At 37.6% G+C, this 18,684-nt stretch overlaps 1 protein-coding gene across 3 annotated transcripts; it reads right to left on the bottom strand.

Annotated features, from left to right (window-relative positions):
* Positions 1-814: 814 nt before the first annotated feature.
* Positions 815-16,058, bottom strand: LOC144633093 (uncharacterized). 3 transcript variants are annotated; one of them, XM_078491876.1, is made up of 7 exons: positions 15,969-16,058; positions 9,587-9,627; positions 6,843-6,874; positions 6,087-6,485; positions 5,474-5,574; positions 4,867-5,034; positions 815-4,628 (listed from the first exon to the last, which is right to left on the bottom strand). In XM_078491876.1, exons 2-7 carry the CDS (start codon positions 9,616-9,618, stop codon positions 1,644-1,646), a joined length of 3,717 nt encoding a protein of 1,238 aa, XP_078348002.1. In that variant the 5' UTR covers positions 9,619-9,627; positions 15,969-16,058; the 3' UTR covers positions 815-1,643. The 3 variants fall into 3 exon arrangements, with proteins under 3 accessions (XP_078348002.1, XP_078348003.1, XP_078348001.1); XM_078491877.1 differs by lacking the exon at positions 15,969-16,058 and adding an exon at positions 13,079-13,108; XM_078491875.1 differs by lacking the exon at positions 15,969-16,058 and adding an exon at positions 11,740-11,919.
* Between the last annotated feature and the right edge of the window lie 2,626 nt (positions 16,059-18,684).

Genomic DNA, 18,684 nt, shown 5'->3' with positions numbered 1-18,684 from the left:
GCGCCATTTGTCAAAGCACGGGTTCGGATGCGAAACATTTAAAAAGTAAAAACACTGGTTTATCTGAGGAAGTGGGATTATGCTTTTACTCGGCAACTATTTTTTCTATCCTTGCTCGTAATAACACTTCCATTTGAACAAAAAACGGCGAAATGGAAAGAAAACCTGCCTGAGACGTTTGACCGCGGTGAAGACCGAAGCGGCACCTTTTTCAGAAATATAAAAGGGTAGGGATGTCATGAGTTGTCTTAAGGTATTTAATAGAGCTTTTCAGAATATTTCCAACAGACCCACTAAATAGACTATTATTACTGTATTTTAACTGGTTGTCCAAGTGGAAAGTTTAGAAAAGAGTTGCAGTATCCCTACAGTAGGTATGTGAAAGGGCTACCAATTTCTATCAAGGGTATATGTATTATGTAAGGTCTATAAAAGGGCAAGGGAACTCGGGACGGATCCACCCGAGTCCAGCTAATTGTGGAAATTACGTTAAGATAACAATTACGAAATTGCTATTTTAAAAATTACAATTATTGATTTAAGCCTACACTGCCACAGGCAAGTTATAAATTTGAAGCTTGGATCGGCACCTTAAGTTAAAATCGTCATTTCGATAATGACTTTGTCGCAAAAATTAATGGCCAATAAAAAGTATGAAAAAGGTATAAAGCATGTTTTTGAACAACGTTATAAGTCATGAAAGTGATAAATGATCGTCGCAGTGAATTTCCAATTTAAGCAATTGGAATAAAGAAGCCTGAAAAAAATTCAGGGCTTCAACGGGATTCGAACCCGTGAATTAGGAAGTTAATGATAAATATAAAAATTAATTTATTACCTTGGACCAAAGCAAAGTTTTTGCTATCCCTGCGACATTAACTACCTTTTTTTTCTTCTTTCGTTTCATCAGCCGTAAAATGGCTCCAAGTCATTTGGCTTGCACAGGCATCGTCGAGATTCTAAGCCTTAAACTACGTATTGGTCTCTCAAATATGTTACCTTTCGACAAAGTAACATGAATTGTCGTGGAAATTTTCATCTTGATACCATACTTTGCTTTGGACAAGAGAAACGTATTGTTTAATTGGTTTTCGTTTTTCTCCAAAAAGCAAAAATTCGCAGCATTGTTTCATTTTCGGAAGGAATATTTAAAAGTGACATCTACAGATTCCCATTGTGAAATCCATAGCACTGATAAACAGCCTTCTTTTACTCACTGAAACATGAAACCTGAATTAGGAAGTTAATGCTAGATTTAAGTAAAATGCTACCTCGTTAGTTCACAACATTTTTATAATTTTATAACTTTAAAGAGGCCGAAACAAGGCATAAAATAAACTCTGCCCACGAAACTTTTTCTTTGTAAATTACTTCAATTATTTGTTTGTATTCTTCTTTGAATGTGGCAAATAAATAAAATAAAAAATAGCTTATTAATAGCTTCACGCCCCCACACAGCCCAAAATAAATAGTCATTATTTTAAGTCCTTTTTTCGTTTGGCTGAATTAATTTCTTCTTCCGTGGTTCACCGTTCACAGCCGCACTAGGTTGATGAAGCTTTTCTGACAGCTCTAATACAGTTTATTGAGGCATCTGCTGAGTAATTTCAGTGTTAACATGGTTAGAGTTTGGCCGCTCTTCACTAAGATGTACTTGTTGTTGTTGTTGTTGTTGTTGCGGATTGGTGAATTTTTTTGTGATGATAAAGGACTCGACTAGGTCTTTGGTGCTGTGAGAGATAGCTGCTTTCCTTTTTGCTTTGTGTGCTTGGTGCTTGAGGATTCACTTGCTTTGTATCATAACCCTCTTGTTGACGGGCCTGCCGTTTAGTCGAACTGTACGAAGTTTGCCTTGAGTTGTTGTTTCGATCGATTGCTCTACTTTCTGACTGCGGTATTAATTTAGCAGTTGTGTAAATGGAATTCTCGTGTGTAAATGGGAGAGGAGACTTTCTCAGTTGAGTGAGGTATTGTTGACATGAATATGATAGCTCTATTTGTGGGGTAAGGGCGGAATTTGTGTGAAGAGATACACTGCTGGAGGAGCACGCACGCGTTTGCGAAGATCTTTCTCTATGGCTTTCTCCAACTGACAAAGGTGGTTTACCAGGTAAATCTATACCTCCACTCTCTGTTTGACCGCTACTGCATATCGGTGATTCTCTTGGATTCTGCATGCTATTCTGAACAAGTCTTTTTGGCGGTAGATAAACATACCTTTTGCTTGTTTCAGAGCTCATACTGGGAAGATTGACTGCATTCATTGTTTGGACATTACTAAAGCCTTGCGTTGCTCTAGAGGAGCCGCCACAATTTTTTGAAGCAGAATAATGTGGAATGTATGTTGCTCGATCGGAAGGGAGAAGTTGTAGCAGAAGACTTTCTTTGTTATAACTCGGTGACGTATTGGTGTTGGCAGAGCTAGAGGAAGTGAGCCTGACTTTGCTTGGAGACGTTTCATGATTAGGAGAACCTGACAATCTTGGTAGCTGGTAAAGCAATTCTTCGTTGCTTCTCTTTGCGGACTTTTCCTCGACCTGCAACCACCTTGGTGACAGTGAGCATTGAGAATTCCGGGAGGATTGTGCATTAGCATTAAGCGGTGGTATCAGTCGTGGCATTCCTGCCTTTGGTGATTGTCGATCGTTCATCTTGGGAACATATTGGATATTAGAACTCACTGGAATGAAAGGGGTCTGCTGTACTTTAGGTCTTATTGGTGGATAGGGAAGGTACCTAGGCTTGGAAACAACATGGGTTCGAACGTAGGTAGAGGTTTCGGGTTGTCTTAGTGTATGGTCTTGGCTATCTCGATTATTGTAAAATCTGGGAGTTGAAGGCAAATTGTGACCTTCCTCTGGTTTGGCGTGATAAGTCACCGTTTGTATTTTGTTTGGAGAAGCCGCAGCTAATCTAGGATCGCAATTTGAGAAACCTTTTGTCACCAGAGCACTGTTATCTTCCTGCGTGCGCGAGGTCGGTCGTTCTTCTTGCTGGAATGGAAGATCTTTGACGTTTGTATGAGGTTTCAACAATTCCTTTTTGTCAAATTGTTTTTCTTTGGCTTTAACCCAATTATGGTGCCCATCCACATGTTTCGAAAGCACACTTGTGTAATCAACTTTTAGAGATCCGTTGGTAGAAACATCTTGCTTGAGGGCAAGTTTATGCTTTTGGGGTTCATCAGGCAGAGAAATAAAAATTTCTGGAAGCGGGATGGATTGGGATTTCGTGCAATAAGCTTCTGGAGTAATCTTGTCTGATGTGTTAACCTTGCCGACCGCGTCGTTTTTGAGACTTTCTTGGCTTAGATCCTGGTTGTGAATCTTGATGCTCTCGTCAGGTGTTGTTCTGCCAAGCGATGGGGTGTGGGTTTTACTGGACCTCTCTGGACGAAGGATCGGTTCAGCAGTTGTATTTCCAAGTCCTGCAGCTTGAGCTAGCATATCAATGCCATCCAGTAAGCTTACTGATTGGCCAGAAATTCCCAAAACGGAAGGGCTTCCGGACGACGTTACAGGAATAGATTTAACCAATTGTGAAATAGAGCTAACAGGACTGGAGGATGCGGCAGGCAAAAATACATTGGATTGTAAATGAGAATCCGGTAAATGAGTTTCTGTGTGGCATTTGAAGTGAGACATCTCGTCATTGATAAGAGGTGATGTCTTCTTTTGTCCATCAGTCTTCAAGTTGGAAGAATTTCCTAAGAATACTCTATGCTTGCTTTCTGTCTCAGATGCCCTCTGATCAGGTGTAATTGGAGATAGGTGTTTTGCTCCGTGCTGGTCTAATAACGTCTTTGTGTCCCCTTGATGAGGTTTTTCACTTAGCGTGTTTGCGTTCATAGGTATCTTTCGTTTCACAGGAGGAGAGGACTGTTTATGCAAGAACCCTTCGCTTCCATCGGGGATTGTTCCAGGCAATGGTATTTCTATGGCGGAACGTGGAAGAGGCTCGTGGAAGGTTTTGGATACTTTAGGGGCCTCGGGTCCACACTGCTTGTTTAAAGTAAACTGATCTGGAAAATCGTTTGAGGATGTTGCTAGGATTTCATCCAAAACTTGACAAAGTAATGAAACTGGACTTGGTGTAACTTTTGATGTGTTACCATTGGAAGATAAAGTAGTCACCTTGTGTTGGGTATCAGAAGCTGAAGAGTAATTTCCATTGAATAAATTTGTTTTCTTCGATGAACCGAATGCCTGGGGAGTGTTGGACAACGTTGGAAAGTGGTTTGGCAGATGAACATAGGAAGGTGTTTCCTCGTTGCCAAGGGATACGTTTGGACTTTGCGAACCTGTGCCAACTGATCTTGTGGTTTGACTATTGGTGATTTTCTTCTCTACTGAGGGTGTTGTGGTATTATGCGGTGCTCGTATTTGATGCCCAAATCTCGCAGCTGAAGATGGTGTACCCTTCACACTTGTGTTATCAAGTGTTTCACTACCAGAGCGCAAGGAATCGCTGTTGGCAGTGGCAATGGTTTTTTGAAAAGCTTGGAATGCTCCATCTTTCGCTTTTTCTTGAATGGCTGCTTCAGGGACTGGTTGTGGCTGCAGCAGTGTTTCCAGGCAACCAGCCTCGTTTGGCTTAACTTGTGTTTTGTTAGCTGCTGTTTGAAGACCCTATATAAAAGACAAAGAGAATATTGTGCTTAGTAAAGTTTATGTTAAAGGCTTACACACCTGAATCGGATTACGATGGACTTGTAAACTAAATAAACATAACCATTGTTAGCAAGCTATTTTAAAAACTGCAAAATGTTGTATGTAGCGCAGTGGCCTCAACTTCCCATTGGCAATCAACTTTACATTTCTATAGTGTAACTTTGAATACAAATGCTAGGTAAATCATTTTTCTGACCTTCTTTTCCTTCCGACGAGCGAGTGCTTTCTTGAGAGCGCTGTACAAGATCGTCACTTTGTGTTGTAACCAGCGGTTTTCATTTTCTAGCGTGGAAATACGGGACTTCAAGCTTTCAGCTCTGTCCATTGCCTCTCTTGTGTGCTCTTTCATTATTTTTCTAATTTCCTAGTGTAGAATATTTAAATGAAAAGTGTTGGTTGTACGTTACAGCAAAATACTTCCCCCGACATGGAGTATTGATTTCCTAAATACTGAACTGATTACATGGACCAGCTATTTGACGGAAACTGCCAAGAAACAATTTTTTTTTTTTTTGGTTGTCCTCCCCCCCCCCCCCAACCCAAAAATAAACCTAAAATTAACCCTTGGGGAAAAAAATAGGGGAGGGGAGGGGGGGGGGAGGAGTTTCCCAGAAACCAAAATTGATCCGAAACAATTTGCCCAAATTGAGCTCTACAGTTTTCCTTCTTACTTTCTAACCGTAAGTTATTGCCTGAAAATAAGGTTGCTACATGAACAAGGACATTACTATTATCATTTGCAAACTTTAAACTCAAATGACTAATTAATAATATTTAAGTTACTTGAAATCTTTAAGACTTACTTCGCGCACTTTTTCTTTGCTCAGAGAACTTGGAATCAAACGCTCAAGCAGATGTTGCTGGGTTGGTGCTTGGTTTTTTACAGTATATCCACTGCTCTTTTCTAAAGAGGAATAAAATTAAAACAGTGAACAGTTATTTTATGTCAAGAAATTCTCAAGGACAAACTTAATCTTATCTTCTGATTGGCTGTCTCTCGGTTGGGATTGTTTAGAAGACCAATATCCATACTCATTTCACTTGTCCATTCCAAAAGTGATAAATTAGTGCCTGGTTTTGAAATATCTTTGGGTCTTTATTTGGTCATCTTTGGAGGTGTCCAACTGAACCAAACCGAACTTTTATTGTTTTTTTTTTAAATACATTTTACAAGATTGCTTGCCGCCGCTACTCGTTACAGCTACATACAGATGATATTTTAGAAATATTCGGGAACTTTTGATACATGATCGAAACTCTTCGGATGATTTTCGTACGAAGATCACTTTTAAAACCTTCCTTCCATACCATGACATCTGGGCAATATTCGGCAACACGGCTCTCACGTTTGGTTTACAGTAAGAAGCTGTTTTTTTTTATTAAAACCATCCATCCATTTTTTTCTGTCATTCTTACCTTTGGAAGATCCTGAATTCTCGCGAGGAATCGTCACGACTGCGGAACATTTCGTTGGCAATGCGCCTGATGCTGGAGTTGTTTCCTTGTCTTCACTCTGTTTAACACATTCTGGTTCCAGTTTTCTCTTAGGTGCGAAAGCGCATTCCTTTTCCTTCTCCCTCGAAGGAATCAGGCCATTTTGCTGCGTCTCTGCAGCTCCGTACTCGTTGCTTCTTTTACCTGCTGGTCCACCGCCATTCAAACCTTCGACGATGCGTCGACAGCATTTGAGGACTTCAGGGCGGACTAGCTTGAAGTTCCATTTTATTTCTTTGTGGTGTTCTATCTTGTTCAAGCTCTTCGTTTTTTGTACGTTGTTTGCGTTATCCGAGGTAGTAGCATTCTTTACGTTATAGCCTTTAAAGAAATATTATGCGAGCGGATTATGAACTAAATAATCCACACCTTATTTGACTTAGGGACGGACCATTATTTTTTTGGAGGGGGGGGGGGATGAAAAATATTGAAAAAAATTGTTTGCAGCGCCTGGAAAGACAAAATAAATTGTTTGCAAACACGATATGTATAAAAAAAAATAGTAAGAATTTCGAAAAAAAAAGTTTGCAGAGGTGCATAAACTAAAAAAAAAAGTTTGCAGAGGAAAATTTTTCATCACCCCCTCCAAGAAAAAAATGGTCCGTCCCTTAAAACGTTTTATTACAAAAAAAATCAAGAGGACACGGAGCACGCACAAATAAAACCTGATTAACTTACCATTTGTTTGTTCTACTAGGGAATCAAGTTTCCTGTTACAAAAGAAAAGAGCTTCGTTACGATGGCGAATCTTTAGAAGAATCGGCCTTAGTTTGTCTACTGTTGTTGGTTATTTTACTATTGTTGTTAATAATCCCCGGTTTTAAACATCATTGTAACTTTTCGGTTGTTATGGCACTCCTTGGCTACTAGTACTTTCGCTACGCATTTTAAACTTCTCCATTCAAAGTCATGTCAGTAACCTGTAGTGAAGGAACAATTCTTCTTTATTTTGACCCGAGAATTTCCGGCCCTAGCATCTGAGTCTATTACAAATTGATGCACAGTGCCAAACATTGTGTCTCAGTTTGACTTTTGGTAAGTTAAACTGATCTCAAGAACTGAATTCTTATATGATCAATACTACGAAAGGTGAGAGACTTTTAAAAACCTGTTTGTCCAAAAAAATTTCATTAAGCATTACCTTGTAGTGTAAAGTATTGCTTTTAGCTAAAGGTGGACGTTCCTGCTATGTAGATTAACGCGCGTTAACGGGCGTTAATTTTACCGGCTCTACGTGCGTAGAATTTTAAAAAGGAAATGTGTTGACGTCATTAGCCAAATTTAGACATAAGAAAATAGCCAACAAATTGAGTGAAATATAGAAAATAACCACTTAAAACAATGAAGGAACATTTCAGTAACACAGCGAATACAAAAAAGATACAAATGGATGAATGAATTAAAGAAGATTAACCCCTTCGCTGCTAGGAGGACGTACTCCGTACGTCCTGTATCGGTTTTCTCATATGCTAGGAGGACGTACTCAGTACGTCCTCAGTTAAAGTACTTGTATGCATACTAACGCATAGTGCAAAAACAATTTAACCGCATTTGAAAATACTCATAGGGGCCTGGTAAAGACGTGTACATTTGGTGACAGATACATGGCCAGAAAGCCTACAACCTTCTTTCTCATTTCCCAAAACACTAGCCTGAATTTCAGACATCCCTCCGCGATTGCCTGAGTAATGGAAATCGGTAGGTTTTAAGTTGGCGGCATTCGTCGCTTCGACATGCAGTGTTTTGCCAAATTTATATATGTATTCTTGTTTTGTCAACAAAGCCGCTCGACGCCTATGTCCTGCAGCCTCGATGAGCCAGTGATTTCTGAACTCAGTGCCCACAGTCAAGTAGGATATTTTTGTATTGAATTCCGTTTCTTGATGCCTCAGTAACCGTCTAAATTGATTCATTTAAGTACTCACGAGTGTGTTGTATTTGTTCGCTGCGTAACATATTATATTTTGATCGCTAGATAAGCTTAAATCAAATCAGTTCAGATTAAATCGGTTCCGTAAAAGAATATAGCCTGCAGATTAAAATCTCATTCATTTGTCTCAAGTTTTCAATAGTTTACTATTAAAACAATTTTATACCCTGTAATCCTTTATTGAAGCGATTTTTCTTTCACAATTTCATGGCCTCGACAGAAACTTTTCCGCATGAATTAAAACCAAAGTGTAGTGACGTCACCGGACGGCATTAGGCTCAAATGTGTTCAGACGTCCCTTCTGGCAAGCAGGCGAGCACAGAGGGATGTCTGAAATTCAGGCTACCAAAACACATGCTATCCGCCATCTTGGATTTGCGACAAGTGATTCTTCGGTGAATTATGTGGTTGTTTCTTTCTTTTTTCGCTTGAAACTTGCAAGCAATGAGCAGAATTAACATTAACGAAGCTCCAGAGAGATCGTGGAACAATTCTGACATCGAGGAAGATATTTCTGGCGATGAATTTGACGATGGAATGAAGATTATTTGGACGAGTGTAAAAGCTCAGACCAATGAACTTTTCACGTGCTTCCGAGGAAGGATGAGTTTTTATTGTTGTTCTATCATGAGTTTTTAATGTACATTTGGTTAAAATTTGATTTATGTAGCTCAAACCTGTTTAAAACGTTAAATATATCAACGTATTTTACACATTTGCAAAATACTCATTTTTTGTCCGCACGCGGGTGGAAACTGAAATGGCCCGGTGATATGGGGTTTTGAGAAACTGTTAAGCTAAACAGTTTTCAAAGTTAATCGTGTTATTAATACACAGGTAGTCTTAGCTAGTACGAAACAAGGCCCCATAAGCTGTATAAGCTTAAATGTTTACCGTAAGTTATGTTGTTGTTGTTTGTTCGAAATTTTTAATTATAACGCCAGGGAGACATAGTTTGCAGTAAAGCTATGGGTTTGTCATTTAGATCCACAGAGTTAATTTTTTTGCTTACATTAAGTTTTTAAAGCGAGTATTTGGCAAAACTAAATATAATAGACTAAACAGAACTGTGGCACAGTCCCTTAAATATTTTGTCTATTTTGATATTCTCCGCAAGTAAAGCCAATAAAAAAACTTGTCCGTTAACGCTCATACAGTCAAATTTCGCTTTGCTAAATGACCAACAATATTGAACAAAATTAGCATCACGTTTGCTTTTTTTTTCTTGTTGAAAACGTGTATTTTTCGATGAATAAATTTGGTAATTCACGACAAATTTAATACGTTCACATTCACATTTTTTTGGCAGTGAAGTAATTAATCACAATTGATGTGTAAGGAGAAAAACCCTTTGCACGGTTTTAGGTTCCGCTATCACAAATATAAAAAATATAGCAAAAAATAAACATTTTTTCGTAACGAGAATGAACTCATTGTGACGAGTTGACTGTAATGCCTGCATATATTATTGTTTTTATAATGCTTTACTCACCTGCGTTTTGGAAGAATTTCGAAATCTTCCATCTTTTAATTCTGAAAATAGAAACTACAATTAAAATCGCGGAAGATTTATATTTAAGGGTTTATCAATCTCTCCCCTCTTACAACAATCTACAGCACATCCACTACATCGATTAGTTTTTTTTCAAAACCGGTTTATTAATATAGCTGTGAGATTTTTTGTAAATTATTTTGAAACAAAAATTACGACATATTATTTCAATTTTGTTACTTATTGTTTAGTTTGTCCTCTTTCATACTTTTAATCAAACAGTTTATATTTTTTATATTTTACTTTCTGATCTAGTTCAGAAATTTAACAAAAATAATGAAAATAAAAACCTGAATCGACCAGACAGATCTTAACAAATTTGTTGTCCAACTGCAAGGACATGGGGGTAAAAAGTAATTTGTGTAATAGCCATTCCTTGACTCCATCCGTCAAAATCTCTATCCCTATCTACTTTCCTATGATCCGTCAGTTCGTTTCGTCCCTGCTACTGGTCTGTTACAAGATCAGATCGACTCTGACTATAAATTGACTGAGATTAAAGTATAATTTACAATTACACCATTATTATGGGATTTACGTGACCAGCACTTATATAACTGTACAAATAATACATATAAAACACATAGTCTAAACGTGCGTGTTCTTACATAATCAAATCTCACGCGTTGGGCGTCTTTAAATGTTTTTCATATCATCCGTAAGTTTCAAAACCTTTTTGTCAAAGGCATTATGTACTTTTTAAAAGTAGATACCGGCTGTTTGTCAAGGCTAGGGATTTCAGCTGTGACTTTGAAATTAACATACAAATTGAAAACGGTTTTGACTGGCAGGCGAAATTCGATTGACACAAGATGCTTGGCTTATTCGAAGATCGTTATAATAAGTCCCTATACAAAATAAAGATTGTGAATTTAAAACAGTTATTTTGTACCGTGCTCAATCAAACACAGCACTGATAAGAAAGAGAGATTTAGATCGCTAGATCGTGCACAGTGAGGCTTGTGGGAGCTCAAGTATTTCGTGTCCGCCGCCATAAAACTCAGACGAGTGGAGAAAACAAATTGATTTTCCGGCTGGCTCAGACAAGAGCCTGTCCGCCCTCGCTCATGTCAGTTAATGTGTGTTTAAGTAGGACTGATCATGAGATTACAAACACACGGCATCACAAAGGGAAACATTTTTCAATTTTAATAATAACCATGTAGACGCCGGCTTCATGTGCCTATTGGACGAGGAAAAAAAGAGATGAAAAACTGTTGGGCTGTGTATTTTAGTATTTACCATTCTTCAAAAGGGAAAGCTGGATTACAAACATTTTTGGCGTTTTTATTTTTTCCCATGAACTACCGACTAGGTGACGCACCTTCAGAGCAGTGCCGAGCGTTTGCCATTAGAGAGCGCTTCTCGGTTAAAAACAACAACAAACAAGAACAAGAAATGCAAAAAAACCAATAGCTTTTGATGATAGGGTTTTTTTCTTTTTCAATGAAATATTTGTGTGACGCCAATCAAGAAATAATAGTAATGAATGCGATCGCAATACTTGTGACTCAGTTACAGCATCTGTTTTAGTGTTATATATTCACACAGCATGTTATTACCCGACATCTACTCTTTTAAAATTTTGTTTTCGTAAGCTGCTGTCAAAAGACGCTTTTATTGAGCGACCAATTTAAAAACAGCAATCTCTAATATCAAACATGTCAAAAAGAATTTGCCGATAATGTCAATTGCAACAAGCAGATGTTCAGTGATAAAAGGAATTAAAGACTGCTGTGTGTTGTCGAAATTATTAGACGACGAATACAAGTTTTACATTTGCCAATGTAAAATGCAAACTTCCCTTATATACTCTTAAAGTTGCTGTATAGCAAAGGCCTGGAATACATGAAGTTTATACTAAAACTATTAGCAAAAGAAAGAATTAAGAGATTGCTAATTTCAGTTCAGAATACATGCAAATTTCCTTTCTGTAACATGTTAATTTGTATGATGAAGTAACAAATTCGGCCGATTCAGTACTACGCTTTAGCTGTATATTAAAAAAATGGTATTGAATTTTGCTAAATTTTTGGTATTGATTTGCAATTGCGTGCAACTTATTATTTTCAGAAAAAGATATAACGGTTTACCTTCAACAGTCCGACTTCCAATGTAGATAAAGCGAAACTGAAGGAAACGTCCAGCACATGGCTCCAGCTACTAGCAATTCCATCAATCATATCGTATAATGGGCAGTATAATCTTGATGATGATACACAGTTCTTCTCCTAAACTGAGCAACGATCACAAAACGTGTCTCGCGCCTTTTTTCGATCTAGTCTGCGCTTTGACGTTCAATCGCTTATTGACACAGTGGCGCCAATTCTATCGAATAATAAGCAGCATATTTTTCATCGCAACAGTCCGTCTCAACATATATTTTTTTAACCTAGTATTTTTGATAAAAATACACAAAATTTGTTCCTTCTGTAGCTATCAAGCTGGCATGTCACGTCCCATGAAAATTTGCGAACGTTTTAATGGAACTATGTTTAACTTATTCGGTCAGTTGTATAAAGGACCACCTGCCATCGATTGTTTTGACAATCTCAGCAAAAACAACCGGTTTTTCTTGTTTGAAAGCCATATTTTCATCTTACAAATTAAACCATGGCTTACAATGCAACTTATGACTTCTATGCGGGATTCCATTTTGAACAGTTTAAGCATTTTTTTACTTGTGTATTCGTGAAGTAGATTTCGTAAAAAGGCAAGAAAGTAAAATATTTTATCCCAAATCGATAAAGAACATAACTCAACGCCAATCGAAAAAGAGCGAAAATTAAACAAATAGGTGAAAACTCGATTTTCTCTCGTGTTAGGACAAATACAAAAGCCGTCTTTATGCCAGTGAAAATTGATAATAACTGTTAAAACAGCAAAACTGGTAACGGTTCAATGATTCACAGCGGCGAATAGGATAACTGGTCAATCTCCCGGTAAGCGAGAAACTTAGTTAATTAATTTGACTGTTCAACACTAATTTCCGGCATCTACCATCGCTTACGTCAGAACGAAGCCAATAACACAACGAGTTGTTCATTAGGAGCCAAACGTTCTGAAGATTTGCAGTCGAAAAAATAAGTAATACGAACCGAGGGTTGGACGGCCATGCACAATGTGGGGAATTCCATTTTATTGAACCGTCACGACGTAGTTGTCATAGGTGATCGTAAAAGAAGGAACAGACTCATAATTAAAGATTTACTTACGAACGACAGGATTGGAGTTAATTTCTGTTTTCGTTAAGCGAACAGCAGTAGCATCAAATGCCCTATCAGGAAAATTCGCACACCTAACCATAGTGGATTCAAACAAATCTGTCGCAGCAGTTAAGGTACAAGTCAATTGTAGTCAACTGCTCACATTTGGTGTCAGATGTTAAGAAAAAAGTTAAACTGCTCCGAACACAAAAAGCACATGACTTACCGAACGTTTTCATTTTCCCTGAACCACGTCAAAACTTGAAACCATTTGCGACGCTCACTTCAATTAATGCTAATACCAAACAGTGATGACGTCATAGGGCTTTTTACCGGGACCAGCTGTCGACTATTGATTGACAGGCAGAATGACATAATTTGCTGTTTTGATGACGTCCGCCTTTGCCGATGAAAATAATTTTCAGCCAAAAATTAATGAATTGTGTGAATCGATTGATTTTTTAAGCTGGTTTAATTTTTGTTTGAATCGAGAGTTCGAGAACACATCAAGTAAATATCCTCTTGCTGACGATTTTTCCTTAGTTATATATTTGTGAAGATAATGTTTTGCAAAAAAACACCACACCAAAGAAAGGTTACGATGGCCGGAGAAAAGAGTAAAAATTTATACATTGCACTCTGCAAATAACGAAATGGTTAATTTATCTTTGACAATTGTTGACATTATTTCTGAATATATATCTGAATGTGTTTTACAACTCGAACTCGCATTAAATTAGCTTCGAATTCATTATAACCAATTCAACTACAATTCCGCTTCATTTCCACCTTTTATAAATTACAACTGCAAGAGCAAAAAATTCCATTTCGTTGGCGAGCAAAATAAAAAAAAACACATAAAACTCAAAACAATTCATCCTACTTGCTCCGACTATTTCGAGAAGAGGGGACTTGATATTTTTTTCAGTTGTTCTTGATATTTATTTTCGACTTCTAAGCATCAACTGCCTAAAGTTTTCGCGTTGTGTTTTGTCGAATTAGCAGCCAAGCTTTTTTTTTCAACACCGATTTATCTTGGCTTTCAAAAACACATTTTACACTTTGGGCCTGGCAAAACGAGGAAACATGTTTCCAGAAACATTCGTAGCGCGCGCATGTTTCCCCAATGTTTTACAGTCTTGCCACACGGGAAGCATTGCATCCAGCGTCAATTCTTGTTTCCAAGAAGAAAAAAATTGCTTCTGCTACACCGTGTTTCTGCGCGGCATGGCCGGAACCATGGCAAAACGAGAAAACAATTAGAGAAACATGTTTCCTCGTTTTGCTAGGTCTTTAAATTTAAATCAATATTCCCTTAGTTTTTGTTGCAATAAACTTCTTCAAAAAAAATTGTTCAAATGAATGTTCAAGGACTGCTATTAGTCATTGCAGAATTATTCCCGAAATTTGTCATTAGTAGCTAGTTTCCTAAACGATTTTCCTCCCTCTTTAAGTTTCTCCTGAAGATGTATCAAATATGGAATCTAAACGAACTATTATTTTTTCACTAATGTTAACGTAACAATTTTTTGCTGGAATAAGCAATCATACCTTAGTAAATGAACAGAATGCAATAGTTCTACAACCAATTCGACCAGAGTTTTTTTACGCTTAAAGTGGATCCTCATCTAGTGACATTGGCGCAATTAGAATATCACAATAATTAGAAGGGAGTATGCTAGTCGCCGCCAAATGCTACGTGTTGACATGGGCCAATGGGAACGTCGCCGCTAATTAAAAAGACCGCGCCACAATTCAGTTGAGGTTTTCCGACACATAAAAACAGTTTTGAATGACGTCATTAGTAAGTGTTGCTTTTTGCTCAACCTTCATTGCTTTATACGTGTTTTTAAAATTAAATAAAGCAGAGATAGAGATACAGTTATCCCAAATTTTGTTGTTTAAATTTTTGGAACTTGTTGTTACATAACGGGTTTTCAAATATCCCTTTAATCAGAGAAACACATGAAAAGCTTTGTCAGGTCATGGACACATTAGTCATTTCTATGCATTTTCACGTATCTCAAATATTTTTCTTTTGTTGCTCTTTCTCTTTTGTGAAAGTGATAGGCATTTTCTTTGATACTGCTGCTAAATGTAATATTTTTTTATCTCTTAACGTTAACAATAATTTCAAACCACACCTATCCAGACTTTTTATTTCGAACAGTAAATTCACAACAGTGTTTCGAGGATGGTTTTTTGGACCATAGTCGGACGAGCTTATTTGACGAAAAAGCATTCTTTGTATTTCATTACATTTGTTAATTTATTGCATAACTTCTTCAGCGATCCTAGAACTACTCATTTTTCACTGTCTAGAAATAATAAGGAGAAAAATAAGTGCATTGGGAATGTGAAATCACTGTGGGTCTATTTACTTGGTAGTAAATATTCCGAAAATTTTCCATGCCGTCCCTTATACAAAGACAAACCCCTTTTTCATTCAAGCGGTTTGACAAAGCAATCCTCAAATTCCTACACTGTATTTTGGTAAAAGGCCGCGAAATGAGGAAATAATATAATGGTTACTTTAAAGGCAACTATTTCTGCTTACATAGACCCTGATAGACCATAGAAAAAGGAACAGTTAAAAAATCGTAAAATCATAAATCGGCTTTATGCTTTTACTTCAATCAGTTGCAAAACACCGCCACCATGTCTCCAAAGGGCGCACGATCTAATATTGTTTTATTTTGTAACGTCTACAACAATCTTCAACCACACTTATCCACACTGGCTTAAACAGTAAATAATTCACATCAGTTTTACCAGAATGGTTTTTAGGACCATAGTCAGGCGAGCTTATATGATGACTGTGGAGCATTCATTGTATTACGTACCATTCGTTAAGTTAAGTGCATATTTCTATGGAAGACTACTCATGTCTTATTTCTTGAGTGTATTTGCAATGCCAAATTAATGTGGTCATATTCACTTGGATTTTAAGTAATCGGAATATTCCCCTTGGCCGTGCCTTGTTCAGACACCAACCTTTTTTCATACGACCAGTTGGATAAAGAAATCCTCAACTTCCTATTTGTTGGCTTAAGGCCAAAAACTGATAATAAAATGAATCAGTAAGATTTACCTCAAAGGCAACTATTTCTTCTTACCTTGACCAAAGCAAGAGCTAACAAATTGATCTGCTACTGATTTACGTAAGGCGTTTCTGACAGTGAAGATGGGTCGATCGGCGGAGGCTGCCTGTAAAAATGTAATGTCGGTAGAAAATGGCGGTATCACAATCACTGCATTTAAGGACTGAATGCCGTTAATAAGTTAATTTGTGACTTAAATACGCACCAAGGCATGGACCAATGGGAATTAAAAAGCGGTATCATGGATTCAACTATGGCTTCCTTGCACGTGATAAGATGGCACGCTTACGTCATTAGCACGTGCTTACCTTGATTCAACTACGGCTTACTTTCACGTGATAACCTGGCAGGCTTACGTCATTAGCACGTGCTTACTCTGACAAGCAAGAGCTAAATCGATCTGCTCGTGAATTACATAAGACGTTTCTGACAGTGAAAGTAGGTCGATTGTCGTCGGTTGCCTGTAACAGTGGTAATGGCGGTACAGAATGGCGGTGTCATTGAGTACGTTTTAATTACGTTAATTAGTGTCAAGGCATTGACCAATGGGAATTAAAAAGCGGTATCATGGATTCAACTAAGGCTTCCTTGCACGTGATAAGATGGCAGGCTTACGTCATTAGCACGTGCGTGATAGAACATGACAGGTTTACGTCATTAACACGTGATGTACTTTGCTCAGGCTTAAACTGTTTTTGATCTGTGTGACTTTTAAACGTAGCAAACATGAAAATATTTATTAACTATTTCCTGTTTACAAAAAGCCATTTACATTGCCATCCCCTATTATTATAAACACGTCAGCCATTTTCTTTCTTTTAACCTGACCATATCACAACTAATATTTCTCTTTATGTACTCACCATCCGTTTAAATCGAACATTATATCGGTAAACTATATCCTTGCATGCATCCACAAAACTTAGTTTAAAGTGCAAATTACGTATGAAAATCGTTCTGCAATGAATATGTTTCTAGTTTTACTGCCTTTATTATTTTTGTAATGGACAGCAGGAGAAAATATATATGGAATTGTTTTTTATCAAATCGAGAGAAAATATTAAACGCCCTTCATTCTTTCGCTTGTCTATTTGTCGTTTGTTCGTTCTTTTGTTGTTTGCGCGTTTTTGTTGTTTGGTCATTTGCTCCGGCTTCTTCGTTCGTTCGTTCGTTCGTTCGTTCGTTCGTTCGTTCGTTCGTTCGTTCGTTCGTTCGTTCGTTCGTTCGTTCGTTCGTTCGTCCGTCAGCCAGTTCATCCGTGCGTTCGCTTGTTGGCTCGTTAGTTAGTTCGTTCGTTCGTTCTTTTGCACGCTCGCTCGTTGGTTCATTAGCTTGTTCGTTCGTTCGTTCGTTCGTTCGCTCTTTAGTTTGTTCGTTCGCTCGTTTGTTCTTTTGTTTGTTTGTTCGTTCTTTTGTTCGTTCGGTTTGTTAATCGTCATCCGCTCCTTTATCTGTTCACTCGAAGTTTTATTTAAGAGCCAGCTGTTAGAGGAAACCTTTTCAGAACCAGCTTTTGTATGTCAAGGAAAGTAAAAACAAAACAAACAACATCAACATAAGCCGGACTTGAGGAGAAGTCAAGACGTTGATTGCGATAACACGATACACCTTAGATGCATAAGATAAAAAATGAAAATATTGTTTTCTAAAGTTCTTATAACTTTACCTTAGATTTACTTTGAGTCGATCTACCATGCATTAAATTTCAATATTACCAAGCTTAAAAACCTTTATAATTAATTGCTAGAGTCACGTTTAGTTGATGTCTTCAACCTTCCTAAACGGTTAAATTATATCGGAAAGCATAATTTTGACTGTTAGAAAAACGTGTTACACAGTTACAGTCCTTGTATTCGGTATGGAAGTTAACATTTTTAGGCATGATATTGTTCGAGAATTGAAAAATGCTAGCCGAGCTTAAAGATGATTTCCAGTCCGTACTGCGCAGACTCGGGGTTTGTTTACGTTTTTGTTTTGAATTCGTTGAAACGTTACACTTCGGTGACAGCATACATGACGTTTTTTAGTCCGCCATTACAGTTCGTTTCGTTCAAGAAGTTCCGATGAGCTAAAACGTCGGTTTGAAATAGCGTCAAGGTTCTTCTACTCGTTATTATTTGTTCTGCAAGGATATCTGGCGTTAATAATGAAGAAAAAGGTAAGTTTGTCGCGGAATTTTTAGTTTTGCTTGTAAACATTCCCTTCATGTGGGCTCACATAAACATTGCAGCCGAGATTGCGCAGTACGGACTGGAATTCATCTTTAAAGTTGACGTTTGATGATTGCACACTGGACGCTTTGTTGAAATGCCATACCTACTTACCAAGTGACATGAATGACTTTTCTATCCGTTAAAAGAAAGCATGTGGCCATCTGTATTCCCGTCATAAATACTAACTTTTTTGGTTTTCTCTTTGGTCGTTGGGAATGGTGGAGACCATTTTAGAATTCATCGAAGTTCTTGTTTTGCATTTAGAATCAACTGGTTATCAACCTTATCGACTTGCGATTTTGAGAGAGCAATGTTTTTTTAGTAGCAAAATAGTTTTTGAAAGCGTCGAAATGATTGGCGTCATAAATGTTAACCCAGTAGTAAATGCTAATTCACTGTTTTAGCGTCGCTTTAGTTTTCGTCTTCACGGGACAGGTGAAAATTATGAAAATTGACTCGAACAAGCTAAGCCGATTCCGGCACGTTTTGAATTGATATCCAGCAAACTGTTTTGAAAA

This window comes from Oculina patagonica, chromosome 12, assembly GCF_052425735.1.
Source record: "Oculina patagonica isolate OP01 chromosome 12, crgOcupat, whole genome shotgun sequence".
Taxonomy (NCBI): domain Eukaryota; kingdom Metazoa; phylum Cnidaria; class Anthozoa; order Scleractinia; family Oculinidae; genus Oculina; species Oculina patagonica.
This window is presented reverse-complemented; position numbering and strand designations above follow the sequence as displayed.

Bases quoted from the DNA above. Each gene is read 5' to 3' on its own strand.
- LOC144633093 (XM_078491876.1), bottom strand. From the start codon at position 9,618: ATGGAAGATTTCGAAATTCTTCCAAAACGCAG. The intron at 6,486-6,842 runs GTAAGTTAATCA...ATTTCTTTAAAG, and splicing joins CCTAGTAGAACAAACAAATG to GCTATAACGTAAAGAATGCT. The intron at 4,629-4,866 runs GTCAGAAAAATG...TCTTTTATATAG, and splicing joins CTCGTCGGAAGGAAAAGAAG to GGTCTTCAAACAGCAGCTAA.